General features: G+C 60.3%; 1 protein-coding gene across 1 annotated transcript in view; it reads left to right on the top strand.

The window, feature by feature from the left end:
• Nucleotides 1-10730, top strand: part of MVB12B (multivesicular body subunit 12B) — a 269437-nt gene extending 258707 nt beyond the window's left edge. The window contains exon 10 of the mRNA XM_035015792.1: nucleotides 7174-10730. Within this exon, the coding sequence (XP_034871683.1) occupies nucleotides 7174-7260 (87 nt within the window). The 3' untranslated portion in view covers nucleotides 7261-10730. The remainder of the gene's footprint in view (nucleotides 1-7173) is intronic.
• Nucleotides 10731-14066: the final 3336 nt, after the last annotated feature.

Raw genomic sequence — 14066 nt, 5'->3', positions numbered from 1 at the left:
ATCCATCCACCCACCCACCTATCCATCCACCCACCCACCTATCCATCCATCCGTCCATCCGTCCATCCACCCACCCACCCACTCATCCACCCACCTACCCACCCATCCATCCATCCATCCATCCATCCATCTATTCTAGGCCATGGACTCCACCAGGCTCTGGAGCTACAGAAATGGCTGTGGCCCCTCCTGACCACACACTTAGGAGGATATGTGGAGTGTTGGGGAGGCCCAGGGGGTTGGGATGAATTCTTCCCAGGGGAGGAGGGAACATGTCCCAGAACAAGTGCCCCTTTAGCTGGGCCTTAAAGGACAGTAGGGTTTAGCCGTTGAAGGGAGAAAGTGTCCTAGGGAAAACAGCATTCGGAAAGGCACAAAGGTGCGACTGGGCCGACCCATTTAGGACTCGGTGCTGGGCAGGGAGGGAGGAGAGGTCCAGGAGCCGTGCACGGGGAAAGGTCTCTGCAGAGCCCACTCAAACCTCACTCTGGAGGAGGGGAGGGCCTGGCGCTGTGCAGGGCAGGGATGTGGGAGTCACTGCGCCTCCCAGAAGCTCTCCGACGCTCCTCTGTCCGGGTCCTAGCGGGAAGGTGCTTTGTGAGCTGAGGGTGCCTGGAGAGTGGGGGGCTCTCCCGGCACTGAGCCCAGGAGGCAAGCTCGTGGTTATCACCACCCCCTCCAGGAGTCCCAGGCTTAGAGCAGCAAACGGGGGAGGGCTGGGTGCTGAGGATCCCTGAAAGGGACCTGGATGCCCCAGAGCAGAAAGACGCAGGGGCTGAGTCCGCAGAAGGCTGGGAACGTAATGAATCGAGCAGCTGCTTTCAGAGCCCCTCCCTGGGCTGGCACCGTGCCGGGCCCAGTGCGCAGACGGACGCGGTTCCTGCGGAGCAGGTGGGTCTTGGAGGGGCCCTTCTTCAGACCGTCATTTAGAGAGGGACCCAGCAGTGGGCCTGGGTGGGGCTCAGGGCCCCGACTCGGGGTTACTTCTCGCAGATTAGAGCCCAGGAACCCAGTGGGAAAGCTGGAATGGAAACCGGAGCAGCTTCCCTGAGGGCCTGCAGGAGCCACGACGACCCCTCTGCGAGCTGCATGGGACCCCAGCATCCGTATCTGACTGTGGCACTGAAGACGCCTCCCTGCTGTCCCCTGACCCCCTGTGGCACTGAAAGGCTGCTCAGCCTCTCAGAGCCCCGGTTTGCCCATCTGGGGTGGAAAGAGCAATACCAGCTTCCCGGGGCATACAGATTTGTTCCCAGCACCCCGACTCAGGACATGGCATCTCCTGCCGCCCCTGTCACCTTATTAGTGGCCACCAGGGTCATGGGCTGTAGCCCGTGAGCCCTGAGCTCCAGGCCTGTTCTCCCCAGCTCCGGGGTGTTCTAGAACCTCCCTGTGGAATGGGGAGGGCAGTCTTGGCATCCCCCATGTTCCCCCTGTGCCCCCAGTGTGCACGTGGACAGACCTCCTCCAGGTCAAGCGATTCGTCATGCTTATTAGGACCCGGTGCTTCCCCCAGTCACTCAATGTTTCCAATATCTCTGTAGCACCATAGTCCCAAGTATAGAACAAGGACTCCCGGGCTTGTCCAATGAGGCGTTGGTCCTCAGTCTCCCCTTCGGGAGCTTGAAGGGGTGGACGTATTCAAATCAGCTGGACGGGCCTCCCCTGGTGCACAGACAAGGCTGCCCTTTGGGGATGCGAGGCCCTTCTGTGCCCACTCCTCACTGGGGCACTGGCTTTTTCCTCCCCTGGAGGTTGAGTTCCAGCAGCCAGCCTTCTTCAGACAGAGGGGAGGACATGGAGCCCTCGAGTGAGGAGTGGAGGCTTCCCATAGCTGAAATCCTGGAGCGGTTAAGCCGTGGGTGATGAGCAGAGCCCATGTCAAGGCTGGGGCTGTGGGGAACTAGAGCAGTGCAGGACGGGCTTGGGAGGGCAAGGCCACTAAGAACCTCCTCCACCTTCCTGACTGTATGGGGTCAGGCCCATCTGCCTGCCCAAGGGACCCTTTGTGACTGCCGAAGCCCACCCTTCAGTGTCCATTCCCCCCCGAACCAGACTTCTTGTTCACCTAAATCTTGGCCCCTTTACCTCCCCCCGACCTGTTCTCCCCTGGCCAGGCCTCTGAGGCCCAGCCTGGCCGTTCTAGGCCTGCTCTTAACACACCCTTCCAGGCTCTTCCGTGATCCACCCCAGTGCCAACTTATGTTGACTCATTGGCTCACATTTGTCATTCTGCCCCCACCTCCGAGTTGTACCTGCATGAGAGGTGGGTGCAGACCCTTGCCTGTCCCCCACCCTTGGGACGCCTGTGGGCCTAGTCCAGCTTTGCCCTGGCTCTCTCCAGACCTCTGGGAAGTCTGATCCTGCCCCAGGTCTCAGCTTCCGTATCTGCAAAGCTTAGGCGCTGGAAATAATCCCTTACTGTCTTTTCTCCTCTGGAGCCTCTGATTTGATCGTTGCCAGACCCAGGAAGGGAGGGTATATGTTTGCCCTTTTTACCCTCTGCAGATCTTCCTCAACTTACAATGGGGTGACCCCCCCAATAAATCCATCATGAGTGGAAAGCAACTGTAAACTGAAAATGCATTTAATACACCTAACTTACCGAACAGCACAGCTTAACTTAGCCTACCTTAAACTCCCAGAACACGTCCAGTAACCCACAGTTGGGCAGAAGCATCCAACACAAAGCCTATTTTATAATGAAATGTTGGCTATCTCGTGTACTTTATTGAATGCCGTACTAAAAGTGGAAAACAGGATGGTCGTATGGGGACAGCATGGCCTTCAGCATGTCCGTCGTGAACCCTCGTGGTCGCGTGGCTCCCTGGGGGCTACGGCTGCCGAGCATCACAAGACTGTGTCCAATTCAAAATCTGAGGTGTGGTTTATCGCTTTCGCAGGGTTGTAAAGTCGAAACATCGTAAATCGGGGACCGTCTGTATTGTATTTGGTAGAAGTTTCCAGGCAGTGGTTCTCCCTTGCCCAAGCAGGAAGATCTCCTGGGTGTTTTGGAAAATGCTGCCCTGCCATGCCTGGTGAACCAGAACCACCCCACCCCAGACAGGGCCCGGGCACCCGTGGCTTGGTTAAAACCCTTGACTCTGATGCATCAGGAGGACTGGGTTTTTCAGGCGAATCGTCTCAGGTGATCCTCACACCTTCGTGGGTTGACGAGGGTTTGATGGCCCCCTTCGTGCCAGTGAGGCTGGGTGGAGGCAAGTTTGCCTCCACCGTGAAGCTGGAAGCTGGGGTCCGCATGTCCCACTGACCAGGACGATGGCCCCGCTGGGCCTCACGCCCCGTAGCTAGAGAGGCCCGATGCATCAGTTGCCGGGTCTCCCAGACGGAGGCACGCTGTGGTCCCTGGGCCCCAGGAAAGCTCCAGAGAGAGCTCCTGACAGTGACATCTCTTTCCTGGAGAGACCGCCAGGCCCGGCTGCTGTGATGGCAGGTGTCCACCAGAGGGCGCCATGGCCCGGCGCCGCTCAGCTGGGCTCCGCTCTGCGAACCCAAATGCTTTTTAATTGAAAATTTTTTTAATTCAAAAAGGATTTGCTGTTTGTACGCGAGTGCAGGTTTTCCTTATGCAGGAGACTAATGTCTTGAGTAAACAGATCCGGGCCCAAATCCACCTTCAAAGGTACTCGCTGTTTGCCCAAGGGAGTGAAAGGCCTTCCAGAAGCGGCCCTAGTCTCTTGGGCAAACACTTTGGGGCCAGCAATCCCAGGCAGAAGACAGTGTCTGTGGGAAGGGTTATCTGCAGCCTAAGGGGGATTATGTCTGGGGACATATGTTGAAATTTCATTTGGGGAGTTAGAGAAAACAAGAGGTTGGGGGTGGGAGGGTAATGCTTTTCTCCAGCCAAGATAACCTAAAAAGGGAAAGCTCCCAAGGGTAGGAGTGGGGGGACAGCAATCTGTGCACTGTGCCGCCCCGCCGAGTCCTGGCCTTCTGGAGGGGGGAGGGGCGGGCGCAGGCTGTGAATCCGGAAAGGGCAGCATACTCGGGACTTCTCGCTGCTTCATTTGAGAGGTGCCTTCTGTATGCTGCCCCCAGGCAGGCATCTCCCAGGCTTGGCCTCAGGGCAGCCGAAGTAAAGCCCGCCAGCTCCCCCCGCCCCAGCCCTAATGTCTCTAGCCCTCTGCTTTCTGCCCACTCCCACCCACATCCACTCCTGCGTCCCCTTGGTTGGGCCACAGAACTGTCCGAACTGGTCCCCAGAACAGCAGCGGCAGGTCGCCTAGGAGTTGGTTGGAAATGCAATCCTGGGCCCCACCCCAGGCCTTCTGAGTCAGAATCTGCATTTTACCAGGACCTCCAGGGACTTTTGCGCAATAAAGGCTGATCAGCCCCCCCAGCACTTGCCCTGGGTTCCCCCCTCCCCACCCCTGAGGGGCGGCCGCACCCACCACACTGGCAGCTCTCCAACCTTCCCCAACCGAGTCTGCTCTCCTCCCTGGCCCACTCCCCCAGGTCCTCCACCCCAAGTGCCAGGCCTGTCCTCACCCTCTGAGCCTGTGCGCATTTCCTAAAACCTCTCTCCATCGTCATTCCAGCTACCCTTGCCCCCCAACCCTGCATCCCCAGTGCTTCCAGTTCCCAACCTTTTGTCCCTGGTTCCATCTCTCCCCAGCCAGGCAGCTACCCCAGAGCCACGGGCAGAAATGCACTCATGTTCTCCCCCAACCCACCCTTCCTCCTGTGTTGCCCAGTTGGGTTAGCAGTGCTGACATGCCCCTGCCCTACTGCCCTCGTGGGGCTCTTGCCCGACCCTGGGGCCTAGCACGGGGTGAACACTGTGGTGGGTGCTGATGGAGCCCAGGGAACCTTTCCTGCCGTGATGCACCTGAGCAGCCACCAGGTGGCGGTATTGTCCCAGACTTCGCCCGGAGGCGGCCTCCTCTGGGGCTGCTCCACTGGGCCAGCTTCCTGGAGCTGGAGTCCAGCTGTGGCCCGTGCCCTGGTCATCGGGGAGCAGGTTGGGAGCTGCTTTGTTAGTTTCTCAAGTAGCCAGCAAATGTGTCTGGTGACCGCAGATAGCTCGCCCCATCCCCCACAGCCAGCCCTGGGAGAGACTGTGATCCCACTTTTTTATTGAGGTATAATTGACAGAGAACATTGGTTTCAGGTGTACGTTAATATAATGATCCGTATTTGTATATATTGCAAAATGATCAAAACATGTCCAGTTAAAAATTTTGTAACCATGGTGACAGATGTTAACTCTTAGCAACTTCTCAAGATGAATGGTTGTCAGCCAGCTGTATGTGCCTCCCCCGGACCCACTTTACAACTGGAATCTGTACTTTCGACCCCCCTCCCCGGGCAACCCCCAGCCTGTTCTCTGTACCTATAAGTGGGGGGGGGGGTTAGATTCCACATATAAGTGAGGTCACATGGTCTTTGTCTTTCTCGGACTTCCTGCGCTTCACATAATGCCTTCGAGGTCCATCCATGTTGTTGCAAACGGCAAGATTTCTTTTTTTGTGGCTGAATAAGATCCCATTGTAGCTCTACGCTGTGTCTTCTTCATCCCTTCACCCGTTGTCCGACATCTGTTGGAGATAATGCTGCAGTGAACGTGGGGCTGCAGGTATCTTTTTGAGTTAGTGTTTTTGTTTTGTTTGGGTAAATTCCCAGAAGAGGAATTGCTGAGTCCTAGGGGAGTTCTAGTTCTAATTGTGTGAGGATCCTCCATACCGCGTTTCACGCCGGCTGCACGCGTTTGCATTCCCAGCAGGCCCGAGGGTCCCCCTTTCTCCACATCCTCACCAACACTTGTTATTTCTGACCGTGGCCGAGGTTCAGAGAGGAGCAAAGTCAAGTCCTTCCCTCCCGCCCCTTCTGGTGATAGACGAGGTCTGTAGGCACCACCGTCCTACCTGTGTCGCCGGGGCTGTGTCGCTTGAGGCTGTTCACACCTGTGGTTCACACAGGGACAGGATGGGGCTCAGCCGCGGTCTGCGTCTGTCTGTGCTGGGCCAGCCCCGTGGGGCCCTCAGGCAGGGGCAGCTGAGGACACAGTGCTGGGCAGCCGGGTCTGCTGGCTGCCTCCTCACCATTTCCACTTGAGGGGAAAAACCCTCAAAGGTCTGTAGTTGCCCCTCATTCTTGACCAACCGCTAAAGCCCTCAGCGCTTAGCTGTTCTGCTGTGGCAGGCAACATCCCTGGGGGCGGGGGGGGGGGGCAGGCAGCCAGGCTTCCTGTCACACACACACACACACACCCCGTGTCCCTGAGGAAATAGCTTCCTCAACCAGGGCAGCTCCACTTTGCTCTGCTTACAGGGAGGAGCCCTTTTTAGGGCAATTCTACTGCTAAAAAGTCTCGATAGGATTTCAAACGTTTAAGCACCATTGACCTCATCTAAGCTTCTTGTTCCTAAAGCCCTGGGACCACAGCCTGCTGTGGCATAGCGTGCCAGGCCCTGCCCCCGACCCCACGGCCCAGCTCTGCTGCAGGGCCCCCCTCGCCTGTGCCCGCCCGGCCCACCAGCCCCACATTTGGATGGTGCCATCCCTCCTGGCCCTCGGGGCAAACCGCAGGCGGTCCCCCTTCCCCAACAGAGGTACTTGCATTTGAATTTCCATCAGACTCGGAACCTACCTTTACACGTTTCCACGACCTAGAGTCAGGTAAGCTTCAGTCTTCAGCATGAGGTGGGACAGGTGTGCCCCTCCAGGGACCGCCCTGGTCCAGGCTGGGTGGCCGGCGTGGGGTGCTGCCCCCCACCCCCCGGGGTCACCTAGCATGTCAGCAGGCGTGCCAGGAGGCACCGAGTCCAAGGGTCCCCTGGGCCTGGTGGCTGGCCTCAGGCCAGGTGGGGGATGGAGTTGCAGGGCAGTCCTTTACCTTGCCTGCAACCCCTCTCCCGGCAGGCAGCCTGGCCCACGGTCAGCCCGTGGCTTCGGGCACCACGGTCCCTCCCTAACGGTGAGCAGAGCAGGGACTGTAGTCACAAGCTGGGGGGCCACCTGCAGCCGCAGAGGTGTGTCTCTCTCCACACCCCCCACCCCCGCACGCTGCACCCAGAGGGCGCCCATTTCTGTGCGCGCATGCTCGGCAAGGTGGCACCGGGGCCCCCCACGGGCCAGGCCTGAGGCCTGGGAGTGCTTCTCTCTGCTGTTCTCCCGCACTGACCCTGCCGCTCTGTCCTCTCGCTCCTCCAGTATGAATACAGCTTCCGCACGGAGCAGAGCGCTGCGGCCCGGCTCCCGCCCAGCCCCACTCGGTGTCAGCAGATCCCCCAGTCCTGAGGGGCCGGCCGCCACCCTGGCCCCGTGGGGAGAAGACGCGGCTGCCCAGACTACGGAGCGCCCCTCCCTCGCCCAGGCCCTCCTGCCCGCCCACCGCGGGGCTCATCCGGGAGACCCTGGGCAGCTGGGCTGTGGCCTCCGCTTGCCTGACGGGACAGCCCCGCCTCCCTGGCGACACTCTTCATAATCTGGACTAATCTGTGTGTGTTGTAGTGACCGGCGGCTCCTAACGTGTCTGTGTGACGACCAGCCCTCCCACGAACAGCCCCAGCCCCGCGGGAGTCACCCCCGAGGGCCCCGCACACCGGCTGGAGCCGCCCCGTGACGCCTTGGGCCCCCTTTCCTCCCGACTGTTGGCTGCCACGACGCTGTCCGGCTCCTTCTGGAAGCCCCGGGTGGGGGGCAGCTGTACAAAGCCCCCTCCGGCCTCACCGCGGGCCCCAGACGCGGGGCTGCCGTGGAACAAGTCCCTCCCGCCAACAGCAGCAAGCGCCCTGCGCATTTCACGCAACGCGGAGGCCGCACGGGAGGAAGAAGCCCGTCGTCCCCAAGTGGCCCCGAGCCTGGGTCCCTGCCCCGTGGTGGCCCCACTGAGGTGGGGGAACAGCCGCCTGGCTGCCCACACAGGGGACTTGCCTTCTGGGCGAGAAGGCGGAGGGACCTGGTGCTTGCTCGGAGGCGAGTCTCGCTGCCCAGGACACTGTGCTCACCCCCCACGCCCCCCGTTCCTCCCAAAGGGCTCATCTCTGCAATGCCCACGTGCCAACTGCCATGCCAGCCGCCTCAGCCCAGGGACGGGCCCGCCGCGGGTGAGGAGCCGCTCAGCCAGTGCCCAGCCCCAGAGGGACGCGGGGCCGGGGTCAGCCCGCTCCTCAGAGCCCGGCTGCATCGTGATGCGCTCCGCAAACAGCAACAGTTGTTTCAGGAAGTCCACGTGAGCCAGGCCACCGAACTGGGGCCAGCGTGGACACGTGTGCCACGACCAGCCAGTGGACGCACAGGCACTTCTCACCGTGCCGGCTGCCGCCATCCCTGGGGACTCGGGCCCTCCCCCCCAGTGGCCTGCCTGGTCTAGCTCTCAGGATTGGTCCTGAATTAGTTCCACAGAATGTTGGTCTCTCCCCTCTTGGGGATCCCCGATGGTGGGAGCTTTGGACATGTGTCTGGAGGCTGGGGGGGGCGGCATGGAGAGCGGGAAGGGTCCCTCACCACGAAGGGAGCCCAGGAGAGCCATGGCCGGGGATGGACCCCACCTCCCTGGGGCTCCTGAGATGGCTTGTGGTGGCCGGGGCACAACAGGCCAGCACCGTGAGGAGGGTGGCCGCTGGCTAAGGAGTAGGGCGGACAAAAATACCTCATGTACCTTTATGGGCCCCACCATCTCCAGCAGCTCCACCCGCCCCCCTGGGTCGCCCGTGGATCATTCGATACCTCCTGATCTCTGTGCATTAGGGAAGTGGTCGCCTCTCCCTGCCTGCGCCCGGACCTGAGGACATCCCTGGTGGGGCCGGCCTTTCTGGGCCTCCCACACAGCAGAGTGGCAGGAAAATGCAGATAGTGGGTGGAACCCCCAGGGGGCCACAGGCTGGAGCCAGCAGTCCGTCGGAGGACCCTTGGGGATTGGTGCTTAACCAGGAGAGGAGAGAGCTCTTGAACTGGTCTCAGATGTCCCCACTGAAATTAGCTAGTCGTCCTTCTGGGCATTGGAGCCCCGTGGGGCCCAGAGGACCCGGGTCTGCTGCTGCTTTTTGAATGGGTGGCTGGTCCAGAACCAAGTGACCCGTGTGACCTGAAGCCCAACCGAGAGGGGCAACTGATTACTCCTCTTCACTTGGTCACAGCCTGTGAGATGGTCACCTGACAGCGCCTGGTGGCCCTGGTCTGACAACCGGGCATTTTAGCAGAGAGGTCCAGAGACGTGCGCGCAGGAGCCCGAGTCCAGGCGCACGAAGGCGGAGCCAGGCCGGGAGGGTGGCTATCCGGAGAGGAGGAGGGGAGCGCGACCTCCCGAGCCCCCAGGCCGTCCTGCAGATAGGGGACGGACCAAGAGCGAGGCCGGGCGGGGGGCCGCCAGGAAGAGGGCAGAGCGGCTGGGCTTGGACAGGCTGTGCCACCTCCACCACCTCGTAGACAGAAGCCACGTGTGACAGTGACCGTTTGTACCCCTGAGCCCCCCTTAGACAAGTTAGACAGTGACCGGGGTAGATTGCAGGCTTGCCCTCTTTCCTGGCCTTCTGAGAGGTGGGGGGGCAAGCGAGCGTGTGACAGTAGGCTGGGGGGGGGGGCGCATGGGGGCGCGTGCGGACCGCAGGACAGCCTGGACCCCTGGCTCGTGCCTGGGAGCGTTTCTGCACCAGCCTGGCCCTCGGCCCCCCAGCACGCCCTGCTGCCGTCCCCCCTCAGAAAGACTAACCAGAGCACAGCTTCCCTGTTGTCTTTCCTCTTCCCTCTGAAAATTCAGTCTCCCTCCAAAGCCCTTGGGAATGGCACAAAGGTAACAAGGAGTAAGTCGTTGGCTTCATGGCCACTCACAAATTTGTTTCAAGGCTTTTTCCCCACCCCGAGTCCAGGAACTAATCCGGGCCATGACCCTCTTCCGCTTGGGGGGCTGGGAGCCCCGGTGGCGACGTGCCCCAGCCGCCTCCCTCGCTGGAAGTCCGGACTGCCGCCCCCAACACTCCCCTGCCCCGTGTCCTGCGGGACACCCTCCCGGGGCAGGAGACAGCAAGGACTCACCCGCATCGAAGCCCCTGCTCCTTGCCAGGCCCTAGGCCGGCACTTTAAGCACATTTTCTCCTGTTGTTCCCCTTAAAAACACACACACCCAGAAGCAGATGTCCGTTGCTCCTTGGGGCAGTGGAGGCCCGTCTGCGGGCACGGAGCGGGCACGGGGCAGAGCCGGAATCTGGAGCCGAGTCTCGTCTCGCAGCCGCCCCGTCACAAGCACAGGTCCAGTAAAGACTTCCCAGCGCCACCAGCCACGCTGGTTCTAGCATGATCGGCCACTGCTGCATGGCGCCATGGTGCTCAGCGTGGGGCAGGAGCCCACCTGCCCGCTCGCTCCACCCCGGCCAGGGCCCCCCCGGACACCCGGGAGCCTGAGGGCCAAGCAGGTGCATGCCTGTGGGGGCCAGAAGCCGAGCTCGTTTGACTCGGTTCACCGTCCGCCGTGCCCTCGGGCCATGGAGGGGGTGGCCAGGCCCCCACCCCACCCAAGCAGCCTGGCACCCCTGGGTCGGCCCCTCTTTCTTCGCCCCTTGTGAATGCGGCCCGGGAGCGGCCGTCGCCCCCCCTGTTCTCCCGGCAGAAGGCGTGGGAGCTGCCCTGGGGCCGCCCGCTGTGCACTTGCCCTAGGAACAATGTCCTTACCGTATTTATTTGAGGTGACTCTTGTATTTGGCAAAGGGAAGTTCACTGTGTGATTGTCTGTCTTAATATAATTTGTTAAATAAACGTTTGTTTTAACCTTTTCCCGGCTTGTTGCTGTGCTACCTGAGCAAGGCCAGAGTCCCTCAGGGGAGGCTCCAGGCCCCAGCGCCCGCCCCAGCTCCTCGCAGATGCTGGCGGGGCCCCCCGAGAGCCACCACCGGGCCTCCCAGCCCTCCAGAAAGCACTGGTGGCCTTCTCTGCCCCCGTTGAGTTGAGAGACCTGGGTACAAGCCAGAGGAGTTCAGGAGGGCAAAGCAAGCCCTGCCCTTCTCTGGGAACAGCCCTCAGGAACGCTCCTTGCAGGTGAAAACCCCCGTCACCACGAAACGCTGCAACAGGCCCCCAGCAAGGAATGCAGGGGTGCGCTTTCATGTGCGCCGGGCTCAGAGCCGGCGGGCTGCTCAGAAGGACATGCGGCCCCCCCAGTCTCAGTCCTGTCCCGACTGCTCACCTGCGTGCAAGATGCCCTCCGAGCGCCAGGGAAGGGACCAGAGGGCCGCAGGACACGGCCCGGGGCTCCTTGCGAAGCCCCGTCAGTTCAGGCTTCACTGTCAAAGCTCTGCCTCCTTTAGTAGTGACCTTTGCATTTTTGGGGCTAGACATCAGAGTCTGAGCTGTCACTGCCTCCGGCCCTGTTTATGCCACACTCAGAACGGGGCCACCTTTAGCTCAGCTCTCATGAGGACCAGGAGAGCCCCCAAAGTGTCCGTGCCTCCAGCCCAGGATGCCCACCTCTGGCAGCTCTCAGGAGAAAGGGAAAGCAGCCCAGAGAATTTCACGAGAAACCCACAAAGCACACTCAACGTGGAGTTTGAAGAGCTAGACTCAGATTCTGGCTCTGCCACTGCCTGACCATGTGGCCTTCAGCCAGTTACCCAGCACCCCCAGAAGGGGGCCACCGCCTCCCTCCGTGGCTTGCCCCAGGAAGATGGGATGAGGACGCCCGCAGGGCACTGAGCATAAGCAGAGACCAAGGGACACACCAGGTCTTTGGGGCCAGGCTTCTGTGTGGCCGTCCACACCACTGAGTCCCTACAAGTGCTGGGTCTCAGGGGAGTGCAGGTGATGGCCTCCGGCATCCAGGACACAGTCTGTTTGCAAGGGGCCTCATGCTCTGCTCGGGAAGGCAGACAAATGGATCCCCCGGGGCCCCGGGGGAGGCACCTCACTGGCCTTTGGGCAGCAAGAAACCAAAATCTACTCACCGCAGCCTAGGCCAGGGCAGGCTTCATGGCCAGACCAGGCGCCCGTTTCTCCTGTTCTTGCCCATGCCGCCTCACCTGCCTCCACCTGGCCACCTGCTTCCCATCCTCACACACTCTGGCCTTCCCTCCCGTGTGCTCTCTATGCCAGCACACAATGCACATGCACTCATGCGTCCACAGGCCACTCAAGTTTATGTGTCCGTTCAGAAGATCCAAAGGCGACAATCCCAGGGCAGATTCTGATCGGTCAGCCTGGGTCAGGTGACCCCTCTGGCCCCGGGCAGCTCAGGCCCTGGGGGCAGGGGAGTGTGTGATCATAACGTATCTGGAGCAGGTCTAGATTTATTCAGACCCTCGACAGACATCTCCCCATTGACAGGAGAGCGAGGGCCTGGAGGGGGAGGAAGGGGAGGAGGGGCAGCCCTGCCCGGGGAGACAAAGAAATCCTCCATCAGCAGATCTGTGCCATGGGGAGAAGCCACTGAGGTGGACGGAGTATCATTCATCCTCCCATCCATCTATCCGTCCAACCCCTCACACCATGTGTTAGGAGCACCTTCCGTGTGTTAGGAGCACCTTCCGTGTGTAGGGCCTGAGCCCAGCACTGGGGATTCAGCAGCGACCCAACACCACTGACATCCCTGTCCTCACAAAGCTGACAGTCTAGCCTGTCCCACTCTACCCCCCACATCCCCTCCGCCATGTCTCTCCCACTTCTCCCCCTGCTTCTGCTTGTGTGTTCCTAGCCACCCTGGCTCATCCCTACAGCTCTGGGCTCGCTGAGCCCCACCCTGACCTCTCCCTCTCCTGCATCCTCCCTGCTGCTGCCTGGGGGGCGGGGGGCAGCCTGGGTCTTCCACTGTGCTTAGTTGGGTCACAGGCCAATCTCCCTGAGCTCCAGCAGCCACCAGGGAGCGCCACCTGGGTGTTACACCTTGACCTCAGCACATCGCAAGCCCAGTGTACCATCTCCCCCCTCAAGCCCCAAACTGCTCCCCTTCTCCTGACTCCCTGTCCTGGAACAGGCCCCCCATCTCCTGCAGAGGTGCCCCCACCACCACCTGGAGCCATCTGTGATCACCCCTTTTCCAGCTGGATAGTTCGCCCATCTAAATTTGTGCTCAAACTCAGCCACTATTTTCTCTTCTAGCTGCTCCTTTCCCAATTCTGCCCCTTGACACGTTTCACCTGGATTACAGCATCAGCCCCTTAACCATTCCTGCCCTCCCCCTCCCGCCTCCAGGGTCGTCTTCTCCCATCCATCTGCCTCAGAGTCACCCAACGGGGCTCCTCCACTTAAAATGCTTCACCCCTTACCCTAAGAACAAGATCGAAGCCCCTGAGGTTTCCCAACACCACCTTTCTCAGTCTGACCCCTCCTCCTGTCCCAGCCTCATCTCCTGCAAATCTCTCTGATGGATTATTTGTGATTTCGCATACTCTAAACTCTGTACTTCCTTGCCTTTGCAGATGCTATTCCCTCTACCTAGAATGCTTTTCCCTCATTTTTCTGCCTGGTCAAGTCCTGCTCATCCTCTAAGACTCTGCTCATACACCTCCTATGTAATGTCCTGCCTGATCCCTTGGAGGCAAAGCTAACGTTCCTCCCCTTCAAGCCACCCCACACCTTGTACACTGGAACCACTGACCCAATGGCAATACTGCAGCCCTTTGATTCTTTCACTAGATGATCTGCTCCCGAAGGAAGGGGTACAGGTCTCATTTAGGACACCTTCCTCCATAGCCACACACATATGCAAATCAAGCACCTAGCACAGGCCTAGAATAAAAAACAGGCATGAGCAAACGCTCCTTGAATGAATTCCTCAAAGTAGGTGGGGAGACAGGTGGGCTGGACTCCACTGCTGAGCAGCCCAAGAAGAATGGGCCCCAGTGGCACCTGCTGCGATGCTTGTGACCACCCCAGGGACTGTGATGACCAGCAGCAGCCCTCCCTGGACAAGTCCTGATGCTGACCCCAAAGAGGCCAGAGACCAGAGTGAGAACTGGTCCCTCACCTGGCCCATCTCTGAAGCCACGGCATCCAATAAGATCCATGATGGGTGTGTGGCAGGAAGATGAATGGCCGTGGGCTGCTGGTTCTCCACCTCAAGCCCAACTTATGGGGCTGCCACAAAAAGAAGATCAATGGATCACAGGAGCTAGGAGGGG

The sequence above is a fragment of the Mirounga leonina genome, unplaced genomic scaffold (genome assembly GCF_011800145.1).
Source record: "Mirounga leonina isolate KUSES-001 unplaced genomic scaffold, KU_Mleo_1.0 Mir_170, whole genome shotgun sequence".
Classification (NCBI taxonomy): domain Eukaryota; kingdom Metazoa; phylum Chordata; class Mammalia; order Carnivora; family Phocidae; genus Mirounga; species Mirounga leonina.
Note: the sequence above shows the minus strand (reverse complement) of the source record. Positions and strands in the feature narration are given on the sequence as shown.